The 26,094-nt window shown below is 34.7% G+C and overlaps 1 protein-coding gene across 1 annotated transcript in view; it reads right to left on the bottom strand.

Moving 5' to 3' along the window:
- Nucleotides 1-26,094, bottom strand: part of TEX11 (testis expressed 11) — a 143,160-nt gene that overhangs the window by 93,920 nt on the left and 23,146 nt on the right. The window contains exons 5-8 of the mRNA XM_016132609.1: nucleotides 24,723-24,803; nucleotides 24,512-24,631; nucleotides 19,107-19,187; nucleotides 5,692-5,777 (exon numbers count right to left, since the gene is read on the bottom strand). Coding sequence (XP_015988095.1) covers nucleotides 5,692-5,777; nucleotides 19,107-19,187; nucleotides 24,512-24,631; nucleotides 24,723-24,803 — 368 coding nt within the window. The remainder of the gene's footprint in view (nucleotides 1-5,691; nucleotides 5,778-19,106; nucleotides 19,188-24,511; nucleotides 24,632-24,722; nucleotides 24,804-26,094) is intronic.

Genomic DNA, 26,094 nt, shown 5'->3' on the forward strand with positions numbered 1-26,094 from the left:
AGAAGTTATGTGGAAACTAAACAACACACTCTTAAATAAACAATAGGTTAAAGAATAAAACACAAGTGAAATTTAAAAATATCTTGTGCTGAATGATGTGGAAAACACATACCAAAACTTATGGGATGGAACTGAAGCAAAATTCTACAGCTGTAAATAACAATATTAAAAAAGAAAGAAAGATCTCAACGTTCCACCTTAGAAAAATGAAAAAGAGAGCAAACTAAACCTAAAGTAAGCACAGAGGGAAAAAGTCATAAAGATTACAGTGGAAACAGATGAGATAGATAACTAAAAAGCAACAGAGAAAAAACAAGAAAACCAAAAGTTGGTGCTTTGAAAAGATCCAACAAACTGACAAACCTTTAGCTGGACTGACCAAGAAAAGGACAGAGAAAATTCAAATTACTAAACTCAGGAATCGAAGAGGGGATGTCATTACCGGCCTTTGGAAAAAGACTATTCCTGAAACAATGGAGATCTAGTGCCACAGCTGTGTGCCCTTGTATAAACCTCTTCATCTCTCTCAATTCCCATTTCTCTATTTGTACAAAATGTAGTTGATGTATAGCCATCATGTTCATACTATAAGCAGGAAAATCATTTTTGAAAGCAAAATCTTCCAAGGTCACACAGTACACAGGAAAGTGATGAGAGCCTAACCTCACTGGAGCACGGTGGGGATCTTAGAGAACTGTGGGTAAGCCTCGTCTTCCTCTTAAAGGAGATTCCAAGGTTCTTCTGGCAGAACCATGGGGCACCACAGAACACAGTTTCTAAATCACTGAACTATAGGATCTGTAAGGATTCTTGCAGCTCTGAAGTGTTAATTACACCAAAGTATCGTATTAAAATTGCTATTATACAATTTGGTATATTTCCACAAGATGGTGCTAATACATTCCATTTTCCATTAAAACAGGTGGTGAGTATAAGCAGTCTTATAGTTAATAATTTTATTGTAGTCCATGATTATATAATACCTTTAACTTTTCAAAGTACTATTATGTTACCTATGTTATCTTCATTACGAGCTTGTGACACAGATAATACTGCACCTATTTTTCAGATGAGGACATCCCAGTACGCAGTAGTTAGGTGAGTGACACAAAGTCACAAAGTTGATTAGCAACAGATTTTCCACTGCTAGCTCTGTAATCTTTCCCTAAATCACACTCACTCTCATAATATTATAAAATTCTCAAGGTCCCAGGCTGAGAACAGAAGGGAAAAGAAAGGAATGAACATTAGGTAGCATTAAAACTGATATAAATTTCCCTTGGACACATATACTGAACCATTAATATTTGTGCACAGAAATACACTTTTATTTCCTTCATTCTTTCCTTTACTTATTAGAAGACCTCTGGTGATAGATATTCCTATGTAACCGGAGTAAAGGCTAAACACTGATAAGTAAAAAAATCTCACATATAATCTCCTGTTTGTAAACATAAGTTATTTTTAAACTCACCATGGAAATGACATAACTCAAAGCGTGTTAATTTAGAAAACGACAGTATAATTTTTGCTAAATTCTCCTCTTCTGATTCCATGAGAGATACAGAAAATTTTATAGAAGCAGAAAAGAGACATACTTCTTTCTCTCCCCACAGGAGGATACTACACATAGGGCAGAAACTATTCTCAACTGATACAGAGCAACCTGCATTAGCTGTCAAATGAGAGGTTTAGATTCATTTTAGAGAAATTAAAAATAATGTTAGAAAGGGAGCTAAAAAATTATTGCTCCTCTAAGACTGCCAACTCAATTATTTATTCACATCCAAAAAAATCTAGCAACACTAAGTTTAGGTTGTTGTGAGTTTACGAAAATGTAAACTGTGACCAGTCTCAGAAGGATGCCAAAGAAATCATGCTTTCTTTGGATCCTGGGGAGAGGAAGACAGCACAGAGCTCTAACACGCAGAGTGGAGAAATCCTCTCATTCTGTAACGTGCAAAGGACTCTCCTCTTCAGGAATATATAAGCACTGGGTCTCTGACCTGTAGGTCCAAGAAGTAAGGTCTTTTAAACGTTATTTGTTAAGATCAACGTTGGATTATTTTTTACAGAACACCTTCAGGGTTTTTTCCAATTCTGCAGGTTTTTGTCCAATTTAAATATCCTTTGTCATTTTCCCAATGTGTCTCACTGTCACCAATAAAACAAGGGAATATCAATTTGGAATTTTCCTATCTATACTCTTTGGCTTGGTTTCATTCCATTAATCTTTATTTATAGTCCATTCTGAAAAAAACCCTCAATTCCTTAAACCCTCCAAATGTATTTCAATGATTCTCATGTTTTCCTTGTCATCGAATATATTAAAAGAGCTTTTAAAAATTGTTTTTGAAAAAATAATGAAGAATATGAAGTAAAATGTTAATACTGAGCATTTTTGAGTGTAGGATTATGAGGGACATTTTCTTTCCATGTTATGCATTTTTGTGATAGTTAAGTGTTTATAATTAGCATAGATAATTTCTTTAATTAGCAAAGAAGCTTTAAACATTATTTTTACTATGTCCATGGGTATAGTCCTTTCATTTTGACTGTTCTCGCCTCAATTTATCATAATTAGAAAATAGGTGTTCTTCCTGCAAAGGAAAAAAAGTCAGCCTTTCAAGTGTTTAACAGCCAGTAGCTCCAAGGAACACAGTTGAATGAATTAGAAAAAACTACTACGAATTAAAAAACACTGTCAGTAATTAAGGATATGACTAAGGTATGGGATTAGGGCATTTTCCTCCCAGAGAAAAAAGTGTGCAAAATCTTTGCAGTAAATCAGTGTAACCCCATAGCCTTTGGAGTTGGACTTATTTATTATTTGTTTGGTTTACAGGGCTTCTTATAAATTACTAATTAGTTACAGTGCAATTTCTGTACGCCTTTTCTAAAAGCCAACTTCAGCAAAATATATGTCCAGATTATTAGATAACACTTTGAATGATAAACACTAAATTTAAATTCCACCAGGGCAACTGAGAGGTCACTAACAAGTCCCCTAGATTGTGAAGAAAGTTCTATATCAACAATCTCTTCCCATTCACCTATTCTTGCCTTCTGCCAGGAGTGAACACAGGAGCTCGATATAGCAAGAATTACAAAAGAGAAGGAAAAGGGGAAAAATTACATTTTATTAAACAAAAAATACCTCTTAAATATAGTTGCAAAGGTGGCATTCTAATTTTGAAACTCTGAACTTTTATATTCTATAGAGTACTTGTACTTTACTTGTCGTTGAATACACCACGGCAGGTACCTTGACATCCACAGTAAAGTAAGCTGAAGGATTCCCAACGTCCTTCCAAGTACAGCATCTTTCTCTTAATGTGTGGCATCTTTAACAAGGGGACATGATGTGTGGGTTGGGGTGGGGTTGGAAAATAATAATAATAATAATAATAATAATAATAATAATAAGGGCACATGATCAGAAGAGTGCGGCAGAAGCAAAGAGAGCAGCAGCTGCTCTTGAACTTTTCTTAGCAAAAGAGAAGGCAGGAAAGAGACATAAACTGAGAAAGGTCCAAAACTGAGATCTGTTAACAAGAACTGAGGGGAAGAAAAGAGCTGTATAAACAATACCCATTTACCATCCTTTATGTTCTAAGCTTCTATTTCAACAAAATTCTAACATACTACAGCAACTTTGGTATCTTATATCTTAGCATTTGTGCGAGAATCGAGCTTTTCCTGTTAGACTAGATGGGCACTTTCAAACTGTATATAACCTCTAACATGATATTTGCTATTCTCCAGAGACAGGCCTGTAGAGCGTGCACTCACTCTCCATGGCCTCCTTCTGGTATAAGCTCCAAAATAATCCCAAGAAGGAGGTATCACAATATTCACAGTGTCACAGTGACGTAGATGATTCAAATTTTGACTGAGAGTTGATCTAAAACTAGAAAAAATATACACTGTGCTGAAATTTGTATTGTTAATATTGACCATATGTTGCCTTTTTTAAAGCAAGTTATTTTATTAATTTATTTAAATTAGCTTCAAGTATACAGTACATTGGTTAGCTATCTATATAGTTCATAAAACAATCCCCCCATTGCTCCCTCCACTTAGCCATCGTATTAATGCTAATGGCATTCCTTCTGCCGTGCTAAGCAAGTTATTTATAAATATATGACCGCAAGCCAAATTATGTTCCTAAAAATATAGCCACTAAATACATAGTAAACATCTAATATGTTAGCTTATGGTATGGATGTCAGTCATGTCCTGTCACTATCATACTTTCCTTCTGTAAGGTTTTCTTAAAAATGATGACAAGTAAGAGGTCAACAACTCATGGTGTCTGTGAAAATCACCTAAGTGTCATGCCACTTCAAACCCTGGCCGACTCTTATGCCCAGTTTCCGGAGGACATTCACTCTCATTCTTGGTATAAACTTCAAGCTCACCTACAAAGACTTAAGCTTCCAGAAGAAGCCATCTCTGGCATCAGCATACATTTTTTTTGTCCTTCACATCCCTGTCCTCTTGGCATAGTAGTGTTTTGATAGGTTGATGCCATACACATTGTGAATGCTCTACCCGCAAATACTGCCCAACAAAACTCACTCATCATTCACTTTACATAAAGGTCGTTCATTTAAAGAAAATCTGTTGCAAAACTCATGCTAAACTAGTTAGCTTCTTTGGCTTATTTTAAATAATTCAATTTATAAAAATGATTTCTAATAAAAATTTCAGGTATATTATACTTGTGTAAAGCAGTCCAAATTGAGACAAGTAGAGTTCTTATAACTGCATGAGTCTGTTCTGTCAGGCATAATTCTTTACAGAGTTTGACCAATCTTTGAGCACTAAATTTACTTGCATAAAGAAGTTATTTGCATAAATATTCTGTTAGAGATACATATGCCTGTAATATAATATTAATGACCATGTCTGTATTTACTTCATTAATGGCAAATGTAAATTTCATAATAGTTAAACTAATTATGGGACTATCTCCAAATAATCAGAATTAACTCTGTACTCAGACAGGGAAGGTGCATAGCGAATGGATTTGATATATTTTGCTCCATGATCCCCTGATACTCAAAACACCTTATGTGACATCTCTGAAAAAATACATTTTTCACATAAAGTTATTTAACTAGAAATTACTGAGTATCTTCTACATGCCAGAATCTGTGCTGGGCCTAGGTGTCTAGTGAAAGACAGCATTTTTGCATATAGTTGCTGTATTTTTGCACATACCCTTAACATTTCCAGAGTTGACACAACAGTACACATTTTATTATAGTACTGAGCATGCAGGAAGTGTAAAATACATACTTACTAGATTGATATGCAAATACCAAAATTTATTAAAGGCTAATAATTTTAGATGATAATTCCTACTCCCACCCACCACCACCTCCGCCCTTATGCTCTGAGGTTGGCAGACAGCAATATGTTCCAAAGCTAAGGGGAAAATTTCCATATTCTTAATGGATATACAAAGGGGAAAGAGGGAGAGCATGCTCTTATGTTAAAGTAAGAATAGAATACATTTTTCTATCAACTGACAACATGTAAGAATAATAAAGAATGCATGTTAAAAGAGTAAATAAATTTAGCATGTTTACTTCTGAAGTCAAAGAATGTTTAAACTGCCAAAGTACCCTAGAGTAAGTATTAACTAAACTTTATGATAATATTCATTATTTCTGTTTATATTACCTAAGCCAGAAAGAACTTTCTTCATGTTTACTCTGCATGTAGGTTTCTACTCCAAAGTTGTAACAGAGGATGTGAAGATATCCAGTCTGCAATATTAAAAAAGAAAAAAAGATATGTGAGAGTCATGATTTCCTTAACATTAAAAACTCTACAGCAGTTTAGACTCTTTAAAACATACTTAAGGTGTTCTGTACATCAAAATAAGCCACTCATCCTTATCAAAATCTCTCAATTTATTTAGAGGAGGTACAAAATATTCAGGTGGGGGCATTAGTAATGTATGGAAAAGTAATACAATATATAGTATATAAAATATATAAAAGAACACAAAATGTAATATAATATGATACAATAACAAATATATAAAAGAATATAATAAATAAAATACATTTCTAATAGAACTTGAAAGGTCTTTTATAACAAGAAGTGGGAAGCCTAATAATTGCCCAGAAAAAGTACAGGCTAAAATGCCTCTGTAGGTTCCTGGATTCAATAAAAAGCATTAGATTAGAGAGTATATTGAAAACCAAAAAAAAAAATCGCCATTGGGAGGAAAAGAATGATTTTTTTATTCCAAAATTAAGACAACTTTAAATAATTCTGAAGTTCCAAAATGTGCCCACAGCACTTACCTAGACATAAGAGTTATTTAAAATAATTAGCTTAATGGACCCTCTTTAACAACAACAATTTTCTTTATAGAAGTAACCACTGAGATAAAAGTAGGAACAGGGATGTGAATGGTGCCATAGGGAAACACTCTGGTGGGCTGATCAGCACCTCGGTCCCCGCATTAATGCCACATCTTACAGAACTTGCATCTGTCAAAATACTGGCAAATGACATGAAAAAAATTTTACTTCTAATAATTTATCCAAATATCCCCCTTCAGAAACCATCTACGCAGAATCTGATTAAGGAGTCCTTTCGAAGTTTTGCCTGAGTAAGACTACAGAAACAGATCCTTGATTAAGAATCCAAGATCTGAGGCGAGTTATTCATAAGTAATAGGTAAAGATCTGTCTTGCTTCCAAAAAGTTTCCCTTTAAATTACAGTACATTCAGAAAAAGTTCCATATACATGCCTGAGCACATCAGACCGACTGGATATTTGACTAAAAAATAAAGAATAGTCTTGGTAATGTGGGTCTGGCAAGAATCCAGAAGTATTTAAATACATTCTTGACATTTCAGCAAAAAAAGCTTAACTTATTCTATGCTCCAGATCCCGTAGGTTCACACAGGGACACACCAATTATGCAGCTATCCCGAAATAATGCAGCTCACACCCATTTGCTGCAGAGAGGCCTGAAACTAATAGTCCAGAGGAAAATGGAAAATAAAGCTTTTGATGGATATTTAAGTGTACCGAGTATTCAATTTCCTCAGTATCTGCCTCTGCCCTCACGATCCCTGCAAACGGACCTACAGTCAATGCTACTTCCTAGGGAGAAAAGAATACGAAATGAGAAATTTATGACAACAAACCTGTGGAGTATTAGAATACCTTTCAAGAGACTCCCAGCAGATTTTCATTATGATGACAAAAATATCTTTTAACTACCAATACTGCCCCATTCACTCATTCATTTATACATTCAATAATAAATAGTTACTAAGAATTTCCTAACTATTAGGCACTATTTTAAACATTAGACATACAACAGGAAACAAAACAGACAAAAATCTCTGTCCTCATGAAACATTTCTAATGGGGTATGAAGTATTAAAGTTCATAAAAATATCTCTTTAAAAAATATGTTCCTAGCCCTCTATGGAGTGCTAACATCTCATTTTGTGACTAATATACAATGGCAAAGAAAAATACAAAGAATGCAGATGGAAAGGTCTTTTGTATATTGGCTTTTACTAATGCATTATGGGATCCCCAGAACTCATGGAGTCTCTAGAACCTCCAGCCACTGCTACATTGTGTGTCCCAGGAATGACAGTTCCAACAGAAAATCTACTTTACAATGCTAAGATGAGATTATTAGGTGATTTTAAAAACTGAATTATATATTACTACTAAAAATAAGTTTGATCATTAACTTTTCAGTTCATTAAAAGGCTTTTTATTTTTAATTAACTAGATAACTTTATTTTCTGCAAATGATTTTGTAAATTCAGTTTTTAAAATTCAGAAAAAGCAAACCTCTTATTTGCCCAGTCCAAAATTTCAAGTTATTTCTCTTTGTATTTTTTTTTGCCACTGTGTATTGCTTGCAAAATGAGATGTCTTTTAAACATTTATAGGTCATGTATTTTTACATTTTGTTCAATTATAATAGTGTAGTAATAATTGAATGATAATTGCCTGGCTTTCTCGGTTATTAGCTGTAAGATATTACATATAGTCCCTCCCTTATGTGCCTTTCTCTAATCCTCAGATATCTCATTAATAAATAGGTAGTTAGTAATTTCTCCTGGTAAAGACACAATTTTTCAAACACTTTATTTATTTGCCTCTGAACAATACAGCATTACCTTCTGCCTTGATGTTAACACCTTACGGTAATTCCTAATCTAGTTTTGAGATACAAAAAGGATGTCTCAGGAAAAAAAAAGATAGCTGGTATACTTAATTAATTCCTTTTAAGTGAATAACACAATGTCAGCTTCTTTAACCTTTATCCAATCATTTCCTGTCATTATAAGATTCCCTGCCCTAGATTTTCAGGTCCCTTTTCTAAACCTTAAGACCATCAAAAACACACTAAATACTTTCATTGACCTTTAGAATTAAAATCATGAGTTTCCTAACAGTATAGTTCTATCGACCAAATAAAAGAACTCTTAACTTTCTGGACTTAAAGATCTTTTACCATTAGCCCCATCCTGATGAGGGCACAATTATGTTTCTGTTACATATCTTATATCTTCTAATTCAGCTCTTTCCTCTGTCTCTCCATTTCCTTTTCCCTTATCAGCTCTAACATTGCGCAAGTTACCAAAAAAGTTTTCTTTCCTTATATACCACACCTAAGAATCTCCCTTCATATCTTTCAATACACAGTTCAGAGTCCATTAACTCTACAAAGCATGTTAAAGAAAGGTGTCCATACTCTAGTAATTTATAATGTGAAATAGATAGCAACAGAGACAAAAGAAAGAGATGGGAAAAAGAGGCAAAGAATCCAAGAAAATATTTACAGATAACTTTACAGATAAAATTATTAGAATTAATAAGAGGACAGAAAAGTTGCTGGATATTAAGTAAACATTTATAAACAACTGTATTCTTATATACCAATTAAAAAATTAAAAATATAATCTTTAAGATAACACTTAAGATAGCAATTGAATATGAAATATCTTTATACAGAAAATTTCAAAACTATGCTGAAATAATTTTGAAAAAGAAAAACAAAGTTGGAAGTCTCAAACATCCATATTTCAGATGTATGGTACAACAAAGCTACAGTAATCAAACAGTATTGGACTGTCATAGGACTTACATATAAACAATTGAATGAAATTAAGAGCACAGAAATAAAATTTGACACCTACGGTTAATTGATTTTTGACAAAGGTACCTAAACCAGACAATGGGAAAATAATACTCTCTTTGACAAATGATAAACTGGGTTTCCACATGAATTTGGACCCCTCCATTACACTGGGTACAAAAATTAAGTCAAAGTGGATTAAAGAATTTTGCCATTTTAAGTGCTATAAAATTCTTAGAAGATAGGTAAATCATCAAAACCTTGGATTTGTTGGTGGAGTCTTAGATCTAACACCAAAAGCACAAGCAACAGAAGAAAAAGTAGATAAATTGAACTTCACCAAAATTTTAAGTTTCTACATGAAAGGATAATACACAGAGGGTAAATATATAACCTAGAGAATGAAGAAAATATTTGCAAAATCATATACATATATATGATAAGGGTGTAGTATCCAAAATATTTAATCATTAAAAGACAATCTAATTTTAAAATGGGCAAAGGACTTGAATTTACATTTCTTCAAAAACAGAATGGCCATACAAATTGCAAATGAGCTTGTGAAAATATGCTTCACATCATCGGTCATTAGGGAAATGCCAGTCAAAATCACAGGATACTGCTTCACAACCACTAGGATGGCTTTAATTAAAGAAATCAGAAAATAACAAGTATTGGTGAGGATGTGGAAAAAGTGTAACCTGGTACATTACAGATGGGAATGTAAAATATACAGCTAATGTAGAAAACAGTTTAATCGTTCATCAAACAATGACAACTGCCATACGACCCAGCAATTCCAGTCCTAAGTATATACCCAAAAGAACTAAAAACAGATACTCAAATAATCATACTGGAATATTCATAATAACACTATACACAATGTTTAAACAGGGGAAACAACCCTAATGTCCATAACTGGTGAATGGATGGTCTATCCAAACCATGGACTATTATAATAGGTAATACCATACATACAGCAGAGAAATGATTTCCAGGGGCTGGGAAGAGCGGAGAATGAAAACTAACTGCATAATGGGTATGAGATTTCCTCTGGGGATGATTAAAATGTTTGAGAACTAGATAAAAATGAGGGTTTCACAACAATTGTGAATATACTAAATGTCACTAAACTGTATACTTTAAAACGGTTGCTTTCATATTATAGGAATTTTACTTTAATAAAAATAAAAGATATTAGAGGAAAAAAAGTATCAAAAAGGCATCAAATTCTCAACAGTAATATCAGAAGCTAGAAGACAGTATAATCAAAGCTTTAAAATTATTTCTAAACAATAATTCTACACGTAGTCAAATTGTAAATGTGATGGCAGAATAAAAATATGTTTAGACAGTCCGCAAAGTTTTTAAATAAATTTATATCCCTTACAAACATTCTCAGGAAGCTACAGAATATGCTGCACAAAAATGAGGAAGTAAAACCACAAAAAGAAAGACATAGGTATCAAGAAACAGAGGTTCAAACGAAGAGAGAGGTGAAGAGAAGTCCCAAATCACTGAAGAAGGATCTCAAACAAAAACTGTGACATGTGCCTAGAGAGCAACCTGCCTAGATCAGAGCACTTCAAGCGAATGAAACGGATAAAAATAAAAATATTTTAACATATTGAAGAGAAATTTACCTAATTAAATGAGAAATAATATTGGAGAAGAGATAATATTAAGTACATGGAATACTAATTTATCAGGAAAACCAATGCAATTATTAACTCCAAGGAAAACAAAATGTTGTACAGGAAAGAAAAAGTAATCAAAGTATCCTATATGGTTGTACTGAACACTGCATTCACATAAACATAGCAGTATAAACAATGAACAGTAATCTAACCAAAATTATGGCATAACCATATAGAGATAGAGTGACAAAGTGGGCATATGTGTGGTGCCGGTAGAGGGAAGGTAAAAATGATTTAAATTCATCCTCTAAAGTGGGAAGTCAACAAATGGTATCTAAAACTAAGAAATCAAGAACTGGTAGTGTAAGAACACTATTCAAAAATAAGAAGGTAAATATAAAACCAACCAGGTAAAATGACTGAAATTAGCTACTGTGTAAGATAAAAAAAGATGGGAGGGGTATGAGACTGGCAATTTTGTAACAAGAACTGTAGAATTACTTTTCTCTTTATGTGCTAGTGACAAAAAATAAAAATTACATGTAAAAGTAGGCATAAAAAGTAAACCACAAGCATTTCAAAATAACAATGATTCCAAAGAGGACATACATGTGGCCAACGGACATGTGAAAAGATGCTCAATGTCACTAATCTTCATGGAAATGCAAATTAAAACCACAAGGAGATATCACCTCACACCTGTCAGAATGGCCGTCATCAATAAATTATAAACAACAAGTGCTGGTGAGGATGCGGAGAAAAGGGAACCCTCACACACTGTTGGTGGAACTGTAAATCAGTGCAGCCATTACAGAAAACAGTCTGGAGCTTCCTCAAAAAATTAAATATAGAACTATCTTATAACCCAGTGATTCCAATTCCACTTCTGGGTATTAATCTGAAGAAATCCAAAACACTAATTTGAAAGATATATGCACCCTTATGTTCATTGCAGCATTATTTACAATAGCCAATATATGGAAGCAAACTAAGTGCCTATCAACAGACGACTGGATACAGAAAGGGTGGTACATACATACAATGGACTATTATTACTCAGCCATAAAATGAAATCTTACCATTTGCCATGACATGGATGGACCTGGAAGGTATTATGCTAAGTGAAATATGTCAGAGAGACAAGGACAAATACCATATGATCTCACTTATATGTGAAATCCAAAGAGCAAAACAAACAAACAAACAAAATAACAGTGATAGCCTGAACTAAAAATAAACATTGAGATTTGTGAGAAGCATTAACATTTTAATGGCTACACAAAGAGCTTCACTGCAGCCAAGAACATAACTAAGTCTGACCAAGCTTTCCATACACAGTAGGTATTTAGTTAAAATGTATGTAACTCACTTAAAATTTAATGAAACATGTTATTACAAAGATTCCAATTAGTCATTTTTAAGGTTCAAATGATTTTGAATTTGGAATGAAAGTTTATACCATAAAGTAAGTTCTGCCCAGATGTACAAAGCAGTGGGTGGAAAGGGTTAGAAAAGCAATTATATACCAGCTACCATAACAGGCGGAAAACTGAATTTTCCTTCCACAGGAATAATTCATTTGTGCGCCATGAGATTAGATTATACTACAGAAAGATGTGCACAAAATCTTACAAATTAAGTGTCAGATATCTGGGTACGAAATGGTAAAGTTAAATAGGCAGAAGAGAGGTGATGCAGGCCAGGCAACCCAGACTCCACTTACAAGCTTGTGCCCCAACCGAAGAGCAGTGAAGTCTAGCTGAATCTTGATTTCATAATTTTCAAGGGTTTCAGAGACCAATCAACCATCTTTCTTGTATAAATGAAAAGTTTCACAATGAAGTAAAACACTACACTATAAATTCTAGAGCAAACTAATACAAATGAAAGATAAAAGCAAGCCAAACACATGAATCAACTAATGAAAATAAACTTCTAATTAGTTTCAAACTTTGAGGAGAAACAAGTAAGGAATTAAGAAAACAGTCTGCTATTAGGAGATTTTTGCTATAAAAAATGTATACACAGACACAAACACTCTGAGCTATGGCCCAGCACTTCTCTATATCAAAGACTAGAAATTTTTATACCGAAGGGCCATCTGAGACCACGTTGTCATACACTCATTTTACAGATGACAGGAGTTTCAGAGCGGTGAAGCATCTCATCAGTAGCCACACTAGGAAGTACCTCCTACAATGCTGTATGTATATCACAAAATTGTGTTGAGTAATTGCAAGAGTATCAAATAACGAAGAAAATGTCTAAGTTCTACTTAGGAAAGTAGGTAACTATATACACAAACATTTTTTTAAATAAGTGTTCAAATTGGAAGAATTTTCTAATGCTCACTAAACAAAATTCATTTACATAAAATATCACGATGTCACAATTGTTCCAGTGAATTGATTTTTTACTATGAACCTATAGAAGCTGGACATCGAACCAATTATTTCCAACTGTTTCATTATTTGATTTCACGACACCTCCACTGAGCTCCTAGAAGTACTGTGTGGCATACATTTACTTTAAAGTAGAAGCTAAGTTTAACTTGCTTTAAGAGTAGGTTTTTTAGGTTTTGATTTTTCAGAACTTCAGAAATCCTCTTCTAAGGTCTAGAGACATCTTGTGAAGTCAGCCATGCCTCATGCCCAGTTTTTGTGCACTTCCTATTGTTTTATAACTGTAACCACTTCAATTATAGGAATTTTAGATATTTTTATAGTTCTATAATTTCCTAAGGGACAGAGACTCTGGGGAGTGAGTGCATGGTTTCCCTGATAAGACTGTATGCGATCATTCTAGTATAAGAATGTATTGTTCATCCACCAGGGGATGAGCATGGAAAGTCAGAGCCTAAGCAGGGTGAGAGAGCACCTACAATGGCCGAGCACAGGATGCTGGGGCAGGGTGAGGAGTGTGTGTGCCCAGGGGAGAAGACCCAGAAAATAGAGCCAGGGTATGAGCAGGGAGAGGAGGGCACCTTCACAGTGAAAAGGGTGGCAGAAGAGATGGGAGACTGGTTACATACGTGGGTATTGATTAAAAATACGCAACTATATTAAGTATAACAGATACTAGGTTTCTCATTTCTGAAGAAGAGAATTAGAAATATGGAAGGGAGAAAGCTAGGATGGACGCTTTGGTATTGACTGTGGTTTGGAGTTGAAGGTATCATGGCTTTCAGTAGATTAGATTATATTAGAGAGAGAGAGAGGCAGGCAGACAGACAGATAGATGATTGATAGGTAATGGATGGATGGATGGATGGATGGATGGATGGATGGATGGATGGATGGACAGACGGATGGACAGGTAGGCAGATAGACAGAATACAGATAAATATGAATGGAAATGTATGTATACGTATATACTACATATGTAAACTACATATACACAAATGTCTCTCTCACACATACACACACACACATGCACTGTTTGCCAAGAGTGACAGCAGTGACACCCTAAAAGCAACAATTATATCTAGTGCCCTGATCTTTGCTTCTAAACAGAATTTTCCACCAAAAGGAACCAGAGCTCATCAGAGAAATAGCTAATTCCATGGTTTGAGCAGGAACTCTCCTGCAGGATGAGTCAGCCTGGAGAGAAAAAACAAGTACTCACAAGTGATGGCGATATGTTAAAAAGACACAAAACCCAGATTAAAGGGGCTCCCAGTGGCCAAATCTGAAGAAAGTTGAGCATCAAAAGAAAGAGTGTCCTAGGTCTGAATAAGATGGAATAAGGATGTTCCCCTCTTTCTCTCTCAGTGAACATAACTATAAAACCTGGACCAACTGTGTGTAGCTATGTGGTGTCTCTGAAAAGAAAACAGCAGAGGGCAGACTGGGGAAGAATACCAGAATTCAAAGTAACAGCAAACTGACGATGAGTTCACCATTCTTTTCCTCTGGTACCCCCTGGCCTAAATTAATGCAGCCAGAAACAAAGCAGTGAGCATCCTGGTGCACACTGAGAAACCATCTCTAGTTCCAGCTTGAGCTGCTCAGAGACAGTGCAAAACTCCTATTTTCATTTTTAATTTTCTCTTTAATTTTTTGTTTAATTATTTACCTCTCTTCTGACCTAGACCCCAGGCAATTAATTCCATGGTAGCAAAAGCAATGGAAGCCAGGGGAAACCATAAGAGTTAAAACTTTGTGGGAGGGAAACCTTTCTCTCCACTCCAGGAGCTGTAGTTCCAACAGAAACTTGGGGAAAACCCTACTGCTTTTTTTTTCTGTTTCTATCTTCCCACTGCTTGGCCCCAGATGCAGTGCAACTGCGTATATGGACAGTTACCGGGTGGAGCACTGAAAAGAGTAGCTCAAGAGAATCAGAAACTACTAAGAAGTTAATGGAGAGAAAGGAGTTCAGAAAAAAAAACATCATCAAGTTGTTTATAAAGACCTGGGCTCATCTCACAACCGGAGCAAGCATGGATCTGATCTTAATTACCATAGCAAAGATTTTGAAAACTAAACTAGAGAAAGACATCCACCAGGTGCCAGACTGACAAATGAGTGTTGTATATGCAGGAAAAATCTGAACAGCACTGTAAAGCCTTTGAAAACTGAACTGACACTGGAACCGTAGCCTCTAGGAGATGATTTGAAAACTGTGCTGTGACTCTTTTAGGTTGATTACCTACAAAAATAAAAATATCAACATTTTCACAAAATATATGTTAAGACAAAGAGGCTCAAAACATAACATTCAAAATGTCTAAGATACAATAAAAAAATACTGAATCTATGAAGACCATGAAAACTTCAACTTACATGAAAAAAAGACTATTAACAGACGTTGACAATGAGATGACAAAGAAATTGGAAATATCTGATGACATTAAATTAGTCCTTATAAAATAGAACATGCAATTATGAACACTCTCAAAACAAACAGAAAAATAGAAAGTCTCAGCAAAGAAATAGAACAGGGATCAATCAGCAAACTACATCCTGTAGGCCAATAGACTGTGAGCTAAAAATTGTTTTTACATTTTTGAAGGATTGTTGAAAAAACTTATGCAACACAGACTGTATGTGATCCACAAAGGCTAAAATATTAACTCTCTTGTAATTTACAGAAAATTTCCCAATTCCCGAAATAGAAAATATAAAGAAGAACCAAACGGAAATGTTCAAACTCAAATATACAATAAGAGAACAAAAATCCTCACTAGATGGACTCAGTAGCAGAATGCAAATGAAAAAGGAAAGAGACAGTAAACTTGAAAATAGACATCATCAATACAGCAATCTGAAAAAGAGAAGAAAACAATATTGGGGGGAAAAAAGCAAACAGCATCAAGTACCTGCAGAATTATAACAACAACAAAACAACAAAAGTCAATTTAGCATCATTAGTGGCCCAGAAAACAAACAGACAAGGTGTGGTGCTAAAAACATATTTAAGAAATAATGGCTTAATATTTCCCAAGTTTAGAGAAATATACACACCTATGGATTCAATAAGTTTAGCATAGAAGTGATATCAACAAGATAGCAAAATAGGTCCCAGCCCTTGCCCCGCATAGAAACACAGATTTAACATCCATTCATGGATGAAAATATATTTGTAAGAGTCCTCAAATCCAAATGAGAGGTTCCGGTACTCTAGTGGAGCACAGAAATGAGAAAAGATGAATTTAAAAAACAGTAAAAAGAACAGTCTCACTTTACCTGCACCACCCACCCTTTCAACTTGGCACAGCACAGTGCCAAGAGAGATACCCTTGACCCGTGAGTTTTCCAGTGGGGGAAAAAAAGAGCCTGGCCCATCAACCCCAGCAGCAGACCTGCCCACCCACGAACCCCAGCAGCAGGCCAATCCACTCACAGAACCCACTAGCCAGACCGACTACGGTTCCCACCAAGCAGCTCATTCAGAATCCCTGACCAAGCTTACTGATGAAGGGCTTTCCCTGCTCAAGTTTGTCTGTAAAGACAGAAAAAAGTGACTGCTTCTTCAAATGTACTGTGATACAAGGCTATAAGGATCACAGAGAATCAGGAAAACACGACATCACCAAAGGAAAAAGTAAAGCTCCGGTAAGCAACCCAAAATAAATGGAGATCTACAAACTGCCTGACAAAGAATTCAAAATAATTGTCTTAAAGAAACGTAGTGAGCTAGAGACCACATATAGATAACTAAATGAAATCTGGAAAACAATATATTAAAAAATTAGTTAAATAGACAGAAACCATAAAAAAGAAAGACACAAATTCTGGAGCTAAAGAATACAATGACTAAACTGAAAAATTCAACAGAGAGCTTCAACAGCAGACTCTATCAAATTATGGGAGTCCAGAAGAAAAAGGGAAAATGGCAAAAAGCTTATTTAAAGAAATGATGCCTAAACATTTCTCATATTTGCAGATAGAAGTGAACATGCAGATTCATGAAGCCCATGGGACTCAAATTAGGTTAAATCTAGAAAGATCTAAGCCAACACAGCCAAGCACATGAAAGTATAAACATAGTGGTAAAGGTAAATACATGGAAAAATGTAGAATAATATACAGTAATGGTAGGTAAATCACTTTAAATCCTAGTATAAAGGTTAAAAGATAAAAGCATTAAGAATAACTATAACCACAAACATTTGTTAACGAATATCCAGTTTAAAAAGAAATGGACAAAATGGAACAGATATAGAACATTCTATCCAACGGCAGCAGTACAGTCTTCGCAAACACTAGATAGCATCCTCCAGGATAGATCATATATGTGAGGCCACAAAACAGGTCTCAACATACTCAAGATAACAGAAATTATATCAAGTACCTTTGCTAACCACAATGTAGTAAAACAATATATCGATAATAGGAGGAAGTTTGAAAATGCATGAATACATGGAAATTAAACAACACACACCCAAAAAATAATGAATCAAGGAAGAAATCAAAAGGAAATTTTTAAAAAATATCTCGAGACAAATGAAAATGGAAACAACATACCACAACTTACGGAATGCAGCAAAAGTAGTTCTAAAATGGAAGTTTTACAGTGATATACACATACATCAAAGAAAAAGGCATATCTCAAATAAACAACCTAGCTTGACATGTCAAGGAACTAGGAAATAAAAAAACAAAGTCCAGTGTTAGCAGAAGAAAGGAAATGATAAAGAATGCAGCAGAAATAAATGAAATGGAGAATAGGAAAACAATAGAAAAGACCAACAAAATGAATTATTAGTTGTTGAAACTGTAAACGCAATTGACAAACCTTTAAGGAGAATAACAAAATGGTAAGAAAAAGAAAGACCCAAACAAATACAATTATAAAGGAAAGAGGAGACATTACAAATGATACTCAGAAAGACAAAGGCTCATAAGAGATCATGAATTTATATGCCAACAAATTGGATAACCTAGAAGAAATGAATGAATTCCCAGAAACATGCAACATACCAAGACTAAATCATAGAGTCAAGGCAAGAGTGTGGAAGTATTCTAGGCTGAAAGAAATTAGAGACCAGGTACAGCCCTACATAAAATCCATTCTGTATAAAGGACAGTACTGGGAAACTTGGAGGCAGTCTCTGGGCAAAGGGTATACAGTTCTTTGAACTATTCTTATAACATTTTCATAAATATGAGATTGTTGTAAAAATTTTAAAGCCGAAAAGAGTACCTAGAACATAACTGGCAATATACGAATATTTACTGAATTCAGTTCTACATCATAACATAGAATTTGGGGAAAAACTAAAACCTATTTCACAGGTAGGTACAATTTTTGGAGTCGTGGGAACATTCTCCCCAACATCCAAATATATCTTTGTTATCAATTCCCTCTGTGATAGTAAACACTGAAGTAGCCATAAGCACTGAAATAGGGAAGAATGGAAAATGGAGATAAATTGGAAAAATAAAAACTTATAGACTCTGGAATTTTGAGGGGATCCAGTCTGGGAATCAGGCTTTATTGATCCTATTCAATCTCTCACACCTCCAAATCCCTATGTAGAAAAATACTATGGCAGTCATATGATCAACTGCTGTCAACCTTCTTAACAGAGAAATAAACTAGTTTTTCTTTCTTTCATCACATAGCATAAAATATGAAGGAAATATTATCAAAATGGTTTGACAATACAAGAGAAAGAAAAGAAATTTTAAGTAATAACCCATATTGCTTTTTTAAACACCCTTTCTAGTACAGAACAAAGGAAGTAAAATATTTCAAAGATCAGCTAAGTGGAACTGATATCAAATATAATCTCTAAAGAGCTACACTAAGTGGCAATAATTCTTCCTAAGACTTGATATAACATATTTTCAAACTCTTGAAGAATAAATGGAGAAATTTCACTCACCATTTTAGGGAACCTTATCAACATATCTTTGCAGCGCAGGACACATGAAGATGCTCTTGGAAAATCATCTTGAGCGATTGCCTGGGAAAGTGAAAAATAATGCCAATAATTGGTGAAAATGAAATAAAAAGCGTTTTGTCTACCAGTCAATTTTAACATATTTTAACTGGTGTTTAAAGTCTTAATTCATTTCCTAATTCTTTTAGCAACACTAGTTGGTCTAGCTGAACATAACAGTCAGCTCAAAACACTGAGAAATGATGGCAAGAATACTGGGTAACACGGAGCTGACACGGAATGACTGGGAGTCGTGCATCTTTCTGGAAATGCTGAAACCAGTGTACGATCTTATTACATCATGGTATAACACCGTGTCTAATAGATGCTTCCCCAGCTTGAATAGTTTTTGCATTTGTCTCCATATTAGAAAACAGCACTCTGTCATCTTAAAACAGGCTCACAATAACCTCGCACTGTGAGCTGTTGTGGTCATCTGCTATAAAAGACAGTTTAGTGCAATCTCATCTTGGAGCCAGAAGAGCTACTCTGATTTTTATTATGTGTAACCTTGAACCTTATGCTCTCATGGCTTCGGGTTCCTCAACCATAAAATGAGGGTGCTGTACCAGCTTATGTCTAAGATTCCTTTCAGTTCTGCCATTGCATGACCGAACACCCTCAACTGAACAAAAACATCAATCTCACATTATTTAGGAACTTGTCGAAGAGGCTTGTTTTAGTCATTTAAGAATTTATCAGACGAGACAAAATTTTTTTAAAAACCATAGACATATAAAAGAAAATAACTTAATAAAGTATTTTGTAGAGGAAAAAATCCCCACATTTACTATTTTTTCCTCTATTCTTGTGCTTTACTTGAGAAAAATAACTGAGTAGACAAAAGATAAAAAAAAACATAAAAAGCCAGCTTTTCTCTAGTTTTCTCCTCTAGCTACCTGCTAAATACTAAGCTTGACATCTTACTGAGCAGATAGTGTCCTCTAAGGCTTTAATACTAGATTATGTTAAAGGAGAAAATAAATCGTAAACACAAGAACTTCAATAAACCAAATCTCAATTATCTACAGAGATTATAAAATTATATTCCCATCTATACAAATAAATGTTTGATGAATACTTGCTGACTGACTCATTCATTACTCAAGGTGGAGAAAATCTTATAAAAGAACAAGTGCCCAGTGATAAACCCCATCCATACTGGAGGATGAGGCTTTCTGTTCTTATGTAAAACAATATAAGCCTTTAATATTCAAAGAATCCATAAAGCGTCTATCATTAATCAGATTGTACCTTTTAAGACAGCAAAGCTCTAATAATTCAAATGAGTTTTGAAATTTTATTTATCATGTAAGGCTAGAAGTCATTATTTTAAATGCATGTAGGGCCAGAAATCATTATTTTAAATTCAAAAGATAGAGAATTCAGGCAAAGAAATCTTAAGAAAAGGAAGCACAATGTGGTGCTCTAGCAACCTTTGGTCAATATCGGACCAGTAGAGCTTTTTGAAACACATTCCCAGGTCCCACCACTTGGAGAGTCTGATTCATTAGGTCTGGAATGACACCCAGCCTGTGCTGATACAGTGAAAAGACTATATAGGCTTTGGATTCCCAGCTTTTGCACTTCTCTGCTCAGTGAACTTTGGCAAGTCACAACCTCTTTGAGCTTCAATTTCCTTAAATGTAAGATAGAGATAGTAATGTCTACCACATTTGTGTGCCTTTCCCTACCAAACCAGCCCACAATGATCTCCCTCCCCTTTTCCTGTACTCTTATAGCACCTGTCTAAACAAGTATCTCTCAATCTTTCATATCTTATATATGACCATCACTCTTTTTGGGGGGACGAAGAGGTCAGAGAGAGATCACAGGAGAGCAGATTCATTTGTACAACATATACTTACATGTTATCTATGATGTGTTAGGTACCATGCTAGATGCTGATAAAGTAATTTTTAATTTTTTATGTTACTGATTTTTTAACTAGTAAGAGAGATAGTGGACCAGAGCCCTTGGTATAATAGAGAAAGTGGGATTTCAACATGGTTAGTTAGCATCGCCAGGATACACTCTGGCAAAGTCTTTACGTATAATTTCATGGCTCCGACCTTCATGTGACCCTCCTGGCTTCTACAAGTGGTTTTACCCTAGTAAAGGGGGAAGGGACATAAGCAAAACAGATGACCCTTGCATCGACAGAGGATATAGAGAGCAGAAAGAGGTGCTGCCAATAGGAAAGTGGTAAATCATGAGAAACTTCAAGATCTACAATTACTTCTACAATGTTAAAATATTACAAGTGGATCATCTGTGCCACGAGGGCAAACAGAAGACTATCCACCACCTTGTAGGTGTGTATAGAGATTGAGGAAAAGTAAATTCTTAACCATCATTATGAAGACCACATGACCACTTTAGACAAAGTCTGTGCCACACCTGATCTATGCCACTCGTTTGACCCTTATATTTTCCTTTTTCCATTTTTTAAATGAATTTATAGCTTAACTTCCAAACTAACTTATGATTTTCTTGAAGAAAATGACCATACTTTATAACTGCACTTATATAGCACCGAACACTGCATGTAGATAATTTATCTGTACCATTCTTATAGTACTTAATTCTTTGTCTTGTATATGCATTCTTTATCTCACCAACCAAACTATAATCTCCTTGAAGATATGTGATTATTTGCATTCCCCCCAACAAAGCCTAGCATAGTACTCTGTTTACAGAAGATACTCATTGTCTGTTGAATAATAAAAAACAAGTGAATAAAGTAGTTACCTAACCAGTTAAATGGTAAATGACTAGAGAAAGAGAAGAGCTATAAAGATCTCTAAGAATATCTCAGGAGCTCTATGTGTCTATTTTTTCTGCCAATACCATACTATTTCAGTTATTACAGTTTTACAGTATAGTTTGAAACCTGGGAATGTGCTCTTTCCGGCTTTGTTCTTTTTTCCTCAAGATTATTTTGGCTATTTGGTGTCTTTTGTAGTTCCATACAAATTTTAAGATTTTTTGGATCTGTTTCTGTGAAAAATGCCACCAGTATTTTGATAGGGACTGCACTGATTCAAGGGATTGCTTTAGGTAATACGGACACTTCACAATGTTAATTCTTCCAATCCATGAGCACAGAATATCTTTTGTAGCTATTATTCGACATAGTATCAGAAGCCCAATCTAGAGCAATCAGGCAAAAAAAATAAATTTAAAAAGGCATTCAAATTGCAAAAAAAAAGAAAATTATAAAGCTGCCACTATTTACAGATGATATAACTTTATATACAGAAAACCTTGATGATGTCACCAAAAAGGTAACAGAAATAAACAAATACAGTAAAGATTCAAGGTACAAAAATCAATACACAAAAATCTGTTCTGTTTCTATACACTAACAATGAAAAATCAGAAATTAAGAAAACTATCACATTTATAATTGCAACAAAAAGAATAAAATACCTAGAAATAAATTTAACTAAGAAGGTAAAAGACCTATACACTAAAAACTATAAGACATTATTGAAAGAAATGAAAAAAGGCACCAAAAAATGGAAAGAGTTTCATCATTTAAAAAATAAGGAATAAATAAAACCTAAATAAATGGGAAGCCATCCCATCCCATATTTATAGGTCAGAATGCTTAATATTTTTAAGATAACAATACTCCTCAAATTGCCCTATAGATTAAATGCTATCTCTATCAAAATTCCAGCTGGCTTCTTTGCATTAATTGAAAAGCTTATTCTAAAATTCAATATGGAAATGCAAGAGGCCCAGAATAATCAAAATAATCATGAAAAATAACAAAGTTGGAGGAATCACACTTTCTGATTTCCAAAACTCAACTACACAGCTACTGTAATCAAGACAGTGTGGTATTGGCATAAAGACAAACATACAGATCAATGGAATCGAAGCAAAGAGTCCAGAAATAAATTCCCACATTTATGATGAATTGTTTTTTGACAAGAGTGCCAAAATCATTCATTCAATGGGGAAAGAATAGCCTTTTCAACAAATGGCGCTGGAACAACTGGATAGCCACATGCAAAAGAATGAAGTTAAAGCCCCACCTCATGCCATAACCAAAAATTAACTTGAATCAGATCACAGATCTAAATATAAACTATAAAACTCTTATACATGGAAAAACTGGAGTCTTTACACACTGCTAGTGAAGTCTAAAATCGTACGAACCACTGTAGAAAGCAGTCCAGCAGTTTCACAAAAAGTTAAACGTGGAGTTACCATGTTATATAGCAATTCTACTCCTAGGTAAATATCCAAGAGAAATAAAAACATGTACACACAAAAATCTGTACATGAATGTTCACAGTAGAATTTTTCATAATAGCCCCAAACTGAAAACAACTCAAATATTTTTCAATGTATGAATGGATTAAAAAAAATTGTGGTATATCCACAGAGTGGAACATTACTTGGGAATAAAAAGATGAAGTATTGATACATGCTACAACATTGGTTAACCTTGAAAACATGCTAAGTGAAAGAAGCTGATCATGAAAGAATACTTATTGTATGATTTCATTTACACGAAATGTCCAGAACAGGTAAATCTAGAGAGATAGAAAATAGATTAGTGGTTGGTAGGATTGGCTTCAGGAAGAAAGGGTAGTGACTAGTCATGTTTAGGGGGTTTCTTTTCAGGGTGATGAAAATATTTTAAACTTAGGTTGAAGCAAAGATTGTGCAATTCTATGAAATACTAAAGCCACTGAACTGTACATTTTAAATGTATGAATTTTATAGTATGTGAACTATATATCACTAATTAAAAATAAAAATAACAATTATACTAGATGACATTTACAGAATTACATAATTACAGAGTGCAAATTCATCATGGCTTACATTTGTCAACTGAAAATGCACATCTAACTGTAGTGATAAAAGGAAGAGACCCAAAAGCCAAACAGAGGTAAAGTACGACTTTGAACACTGATAGCAGCAGACTTTTAGAAAACATCAGCAAACCAGCCAGAACAATTGCAAATGAGAAGGTTCGTTTCAGGAAAATGTTTTAGGCAGACTATGAACATAAGAGAATCACAAACAGATGAATGTCTCAAGTAGAGGCTACTGCCATATATAAATGACAGACATTACATGCAGTTGATAAAAATGTTGTTTAGTTATATATTGGCCTTCCTAACCTCATCCACCCTCACAGAGATATCAATCACCATCAGTAATGCTACCTTCAGACACAAATCAGAGACTTAAAGAAAGGTCAAATATAATCTTATAGACGGCAGATGACACCTGACCTTCTTCTAATAGGTTACGTCTCATCGTTTTTGCATTTACATAAACAAAATGCTTCACTATGAGGCCCTGGTGACTGTGATACGTACTGACTCTGCCTGGTGAGACAGCACTTTGAAAAGGTCTCTCTCCACCGCAGTCTTCTGCATAGTCAGGTGAGCCTCAGTGGAGCTCTTCTCCATTATTTTGCCATACATTTGCTCCAGACCCTGGGAAATGAAACCATAATACAATGTAATAATGAAAATTACCACAGCTGTTACTAATAAATGCCACAGCTAAAAATCGATGGCAACTTACAGCTATGGCAGCTTGAAAAAATTCATCGGCGACCACAGGATTTCCTACATCCACCCACCCTTTTCCTGTTTTCATATTCATCTGGAAGAGAGAAATTAGAAAATAAATTTTTAAATAATCACACTTCCAAACTGGCTGAGGAGGGTATTAGAGAAAATATTTAATTTTCTGTCCATATTCAGTAGTGTAATCCACAGAAAAGAAAAAGGTAATGGTGAGCATTCTTTGGCACATGGTTATCAGAAGGGAAGGGAACAGGGGAAGATGAAGAGGGTAAAAGAGGTCGAACATATGGCGAAAGAAGGAGATCTGACTTTGGGTAGTGAGCACACAATGGACTATACAGATGATGTATTATAGAATTGTACACCTGAAACACATAATGTTATTAACCAATGTTGCCCCAATAAATTTTATTTTAAAAAAGATTTAATTATGATGATGATGATAAAGATGATGATGATGGACTGAATTTTGTCCCCCTCAAAAAAATATGTATGTTGAGTCTCTAACTTCCAGTACCTCAGAATGTGACTGTATTTGGAGACAGGATCTTTAACGGGGTTGACCAGAGTTAAAAGGAGCACATTAGGGTGGACCCTAATCCAATCGGACCGATGTTTTCACAGGGGGGAATGTGGATACACAATGAGACACCAGAGATACATACAAACAGAGGAAAGACCATATGAAGACACAGAAAGAAGGCAAATATCTGCACGCCAAGGAGAAAGGCCTCAAAAGAAACTAAACCTGCCAACACCCTGATCTTGAACTTCTAGCCTCCAGAACTTTGAGAAAATAAATCTCTGTTGTTTAGGCCACACAGCCTGTTGTATTTTGTTACGGCAGCCCAAGCAAACTAAAACAGTGAGACAAGCATGTATATGATTAAGATACATGGAGGTAACCAGAAGTGAAAACAGAAATGGCTATGAATGATATCCTTAAAATGGGAAAAGACCTCTGCACAATGCAATTCACTGCAGCACACAAATGTCCATCGAAGAGGAATATGATAAGGTATGTGGAGCTGTTGAATATTACGCAGCTATAAAAAATGAGGAATATCTCTCTAGACTATTATAGAGTGATCTCTAGGATATAATGTTAATGGGTCTTTTAAAAAGGTGGAGAAAAGTATATCTATGGATCCTCTCATTTATCTAAGAACCTTGGGGCTTGGGAGATGTGAATATATACCTGTTTGCCTGTATTTAAAAACCAAAAGGAAATAGCTATATATGGTGTCAGGTGGGTGCAAGACTTATCGGGGGGATCACTTTGTAAGTTATATAAATGTCTAAGCACTATGCTGCACATCTGAAACTAATATATTACTGAATGTCAACTATAATTAAAATTAAAATTA

Source organism: Rousettus aegyptiacus, unplaced genomic scaffold, assembly GCF_014176215.1.
Source record: "Rousettus aegyptiacus isolate mRouAeg1 unplaced genomic scaffold, mRouAeg1.p scaffold_m13_p_9, whole genome shotgun sequence".
Taxonomy (NCBI): Eukaryota; Metazoa; Chordata; class Mammalia; order Chiroptera; family Pteropodidae; genus Rousettus; species Rousettus aegyptiacus.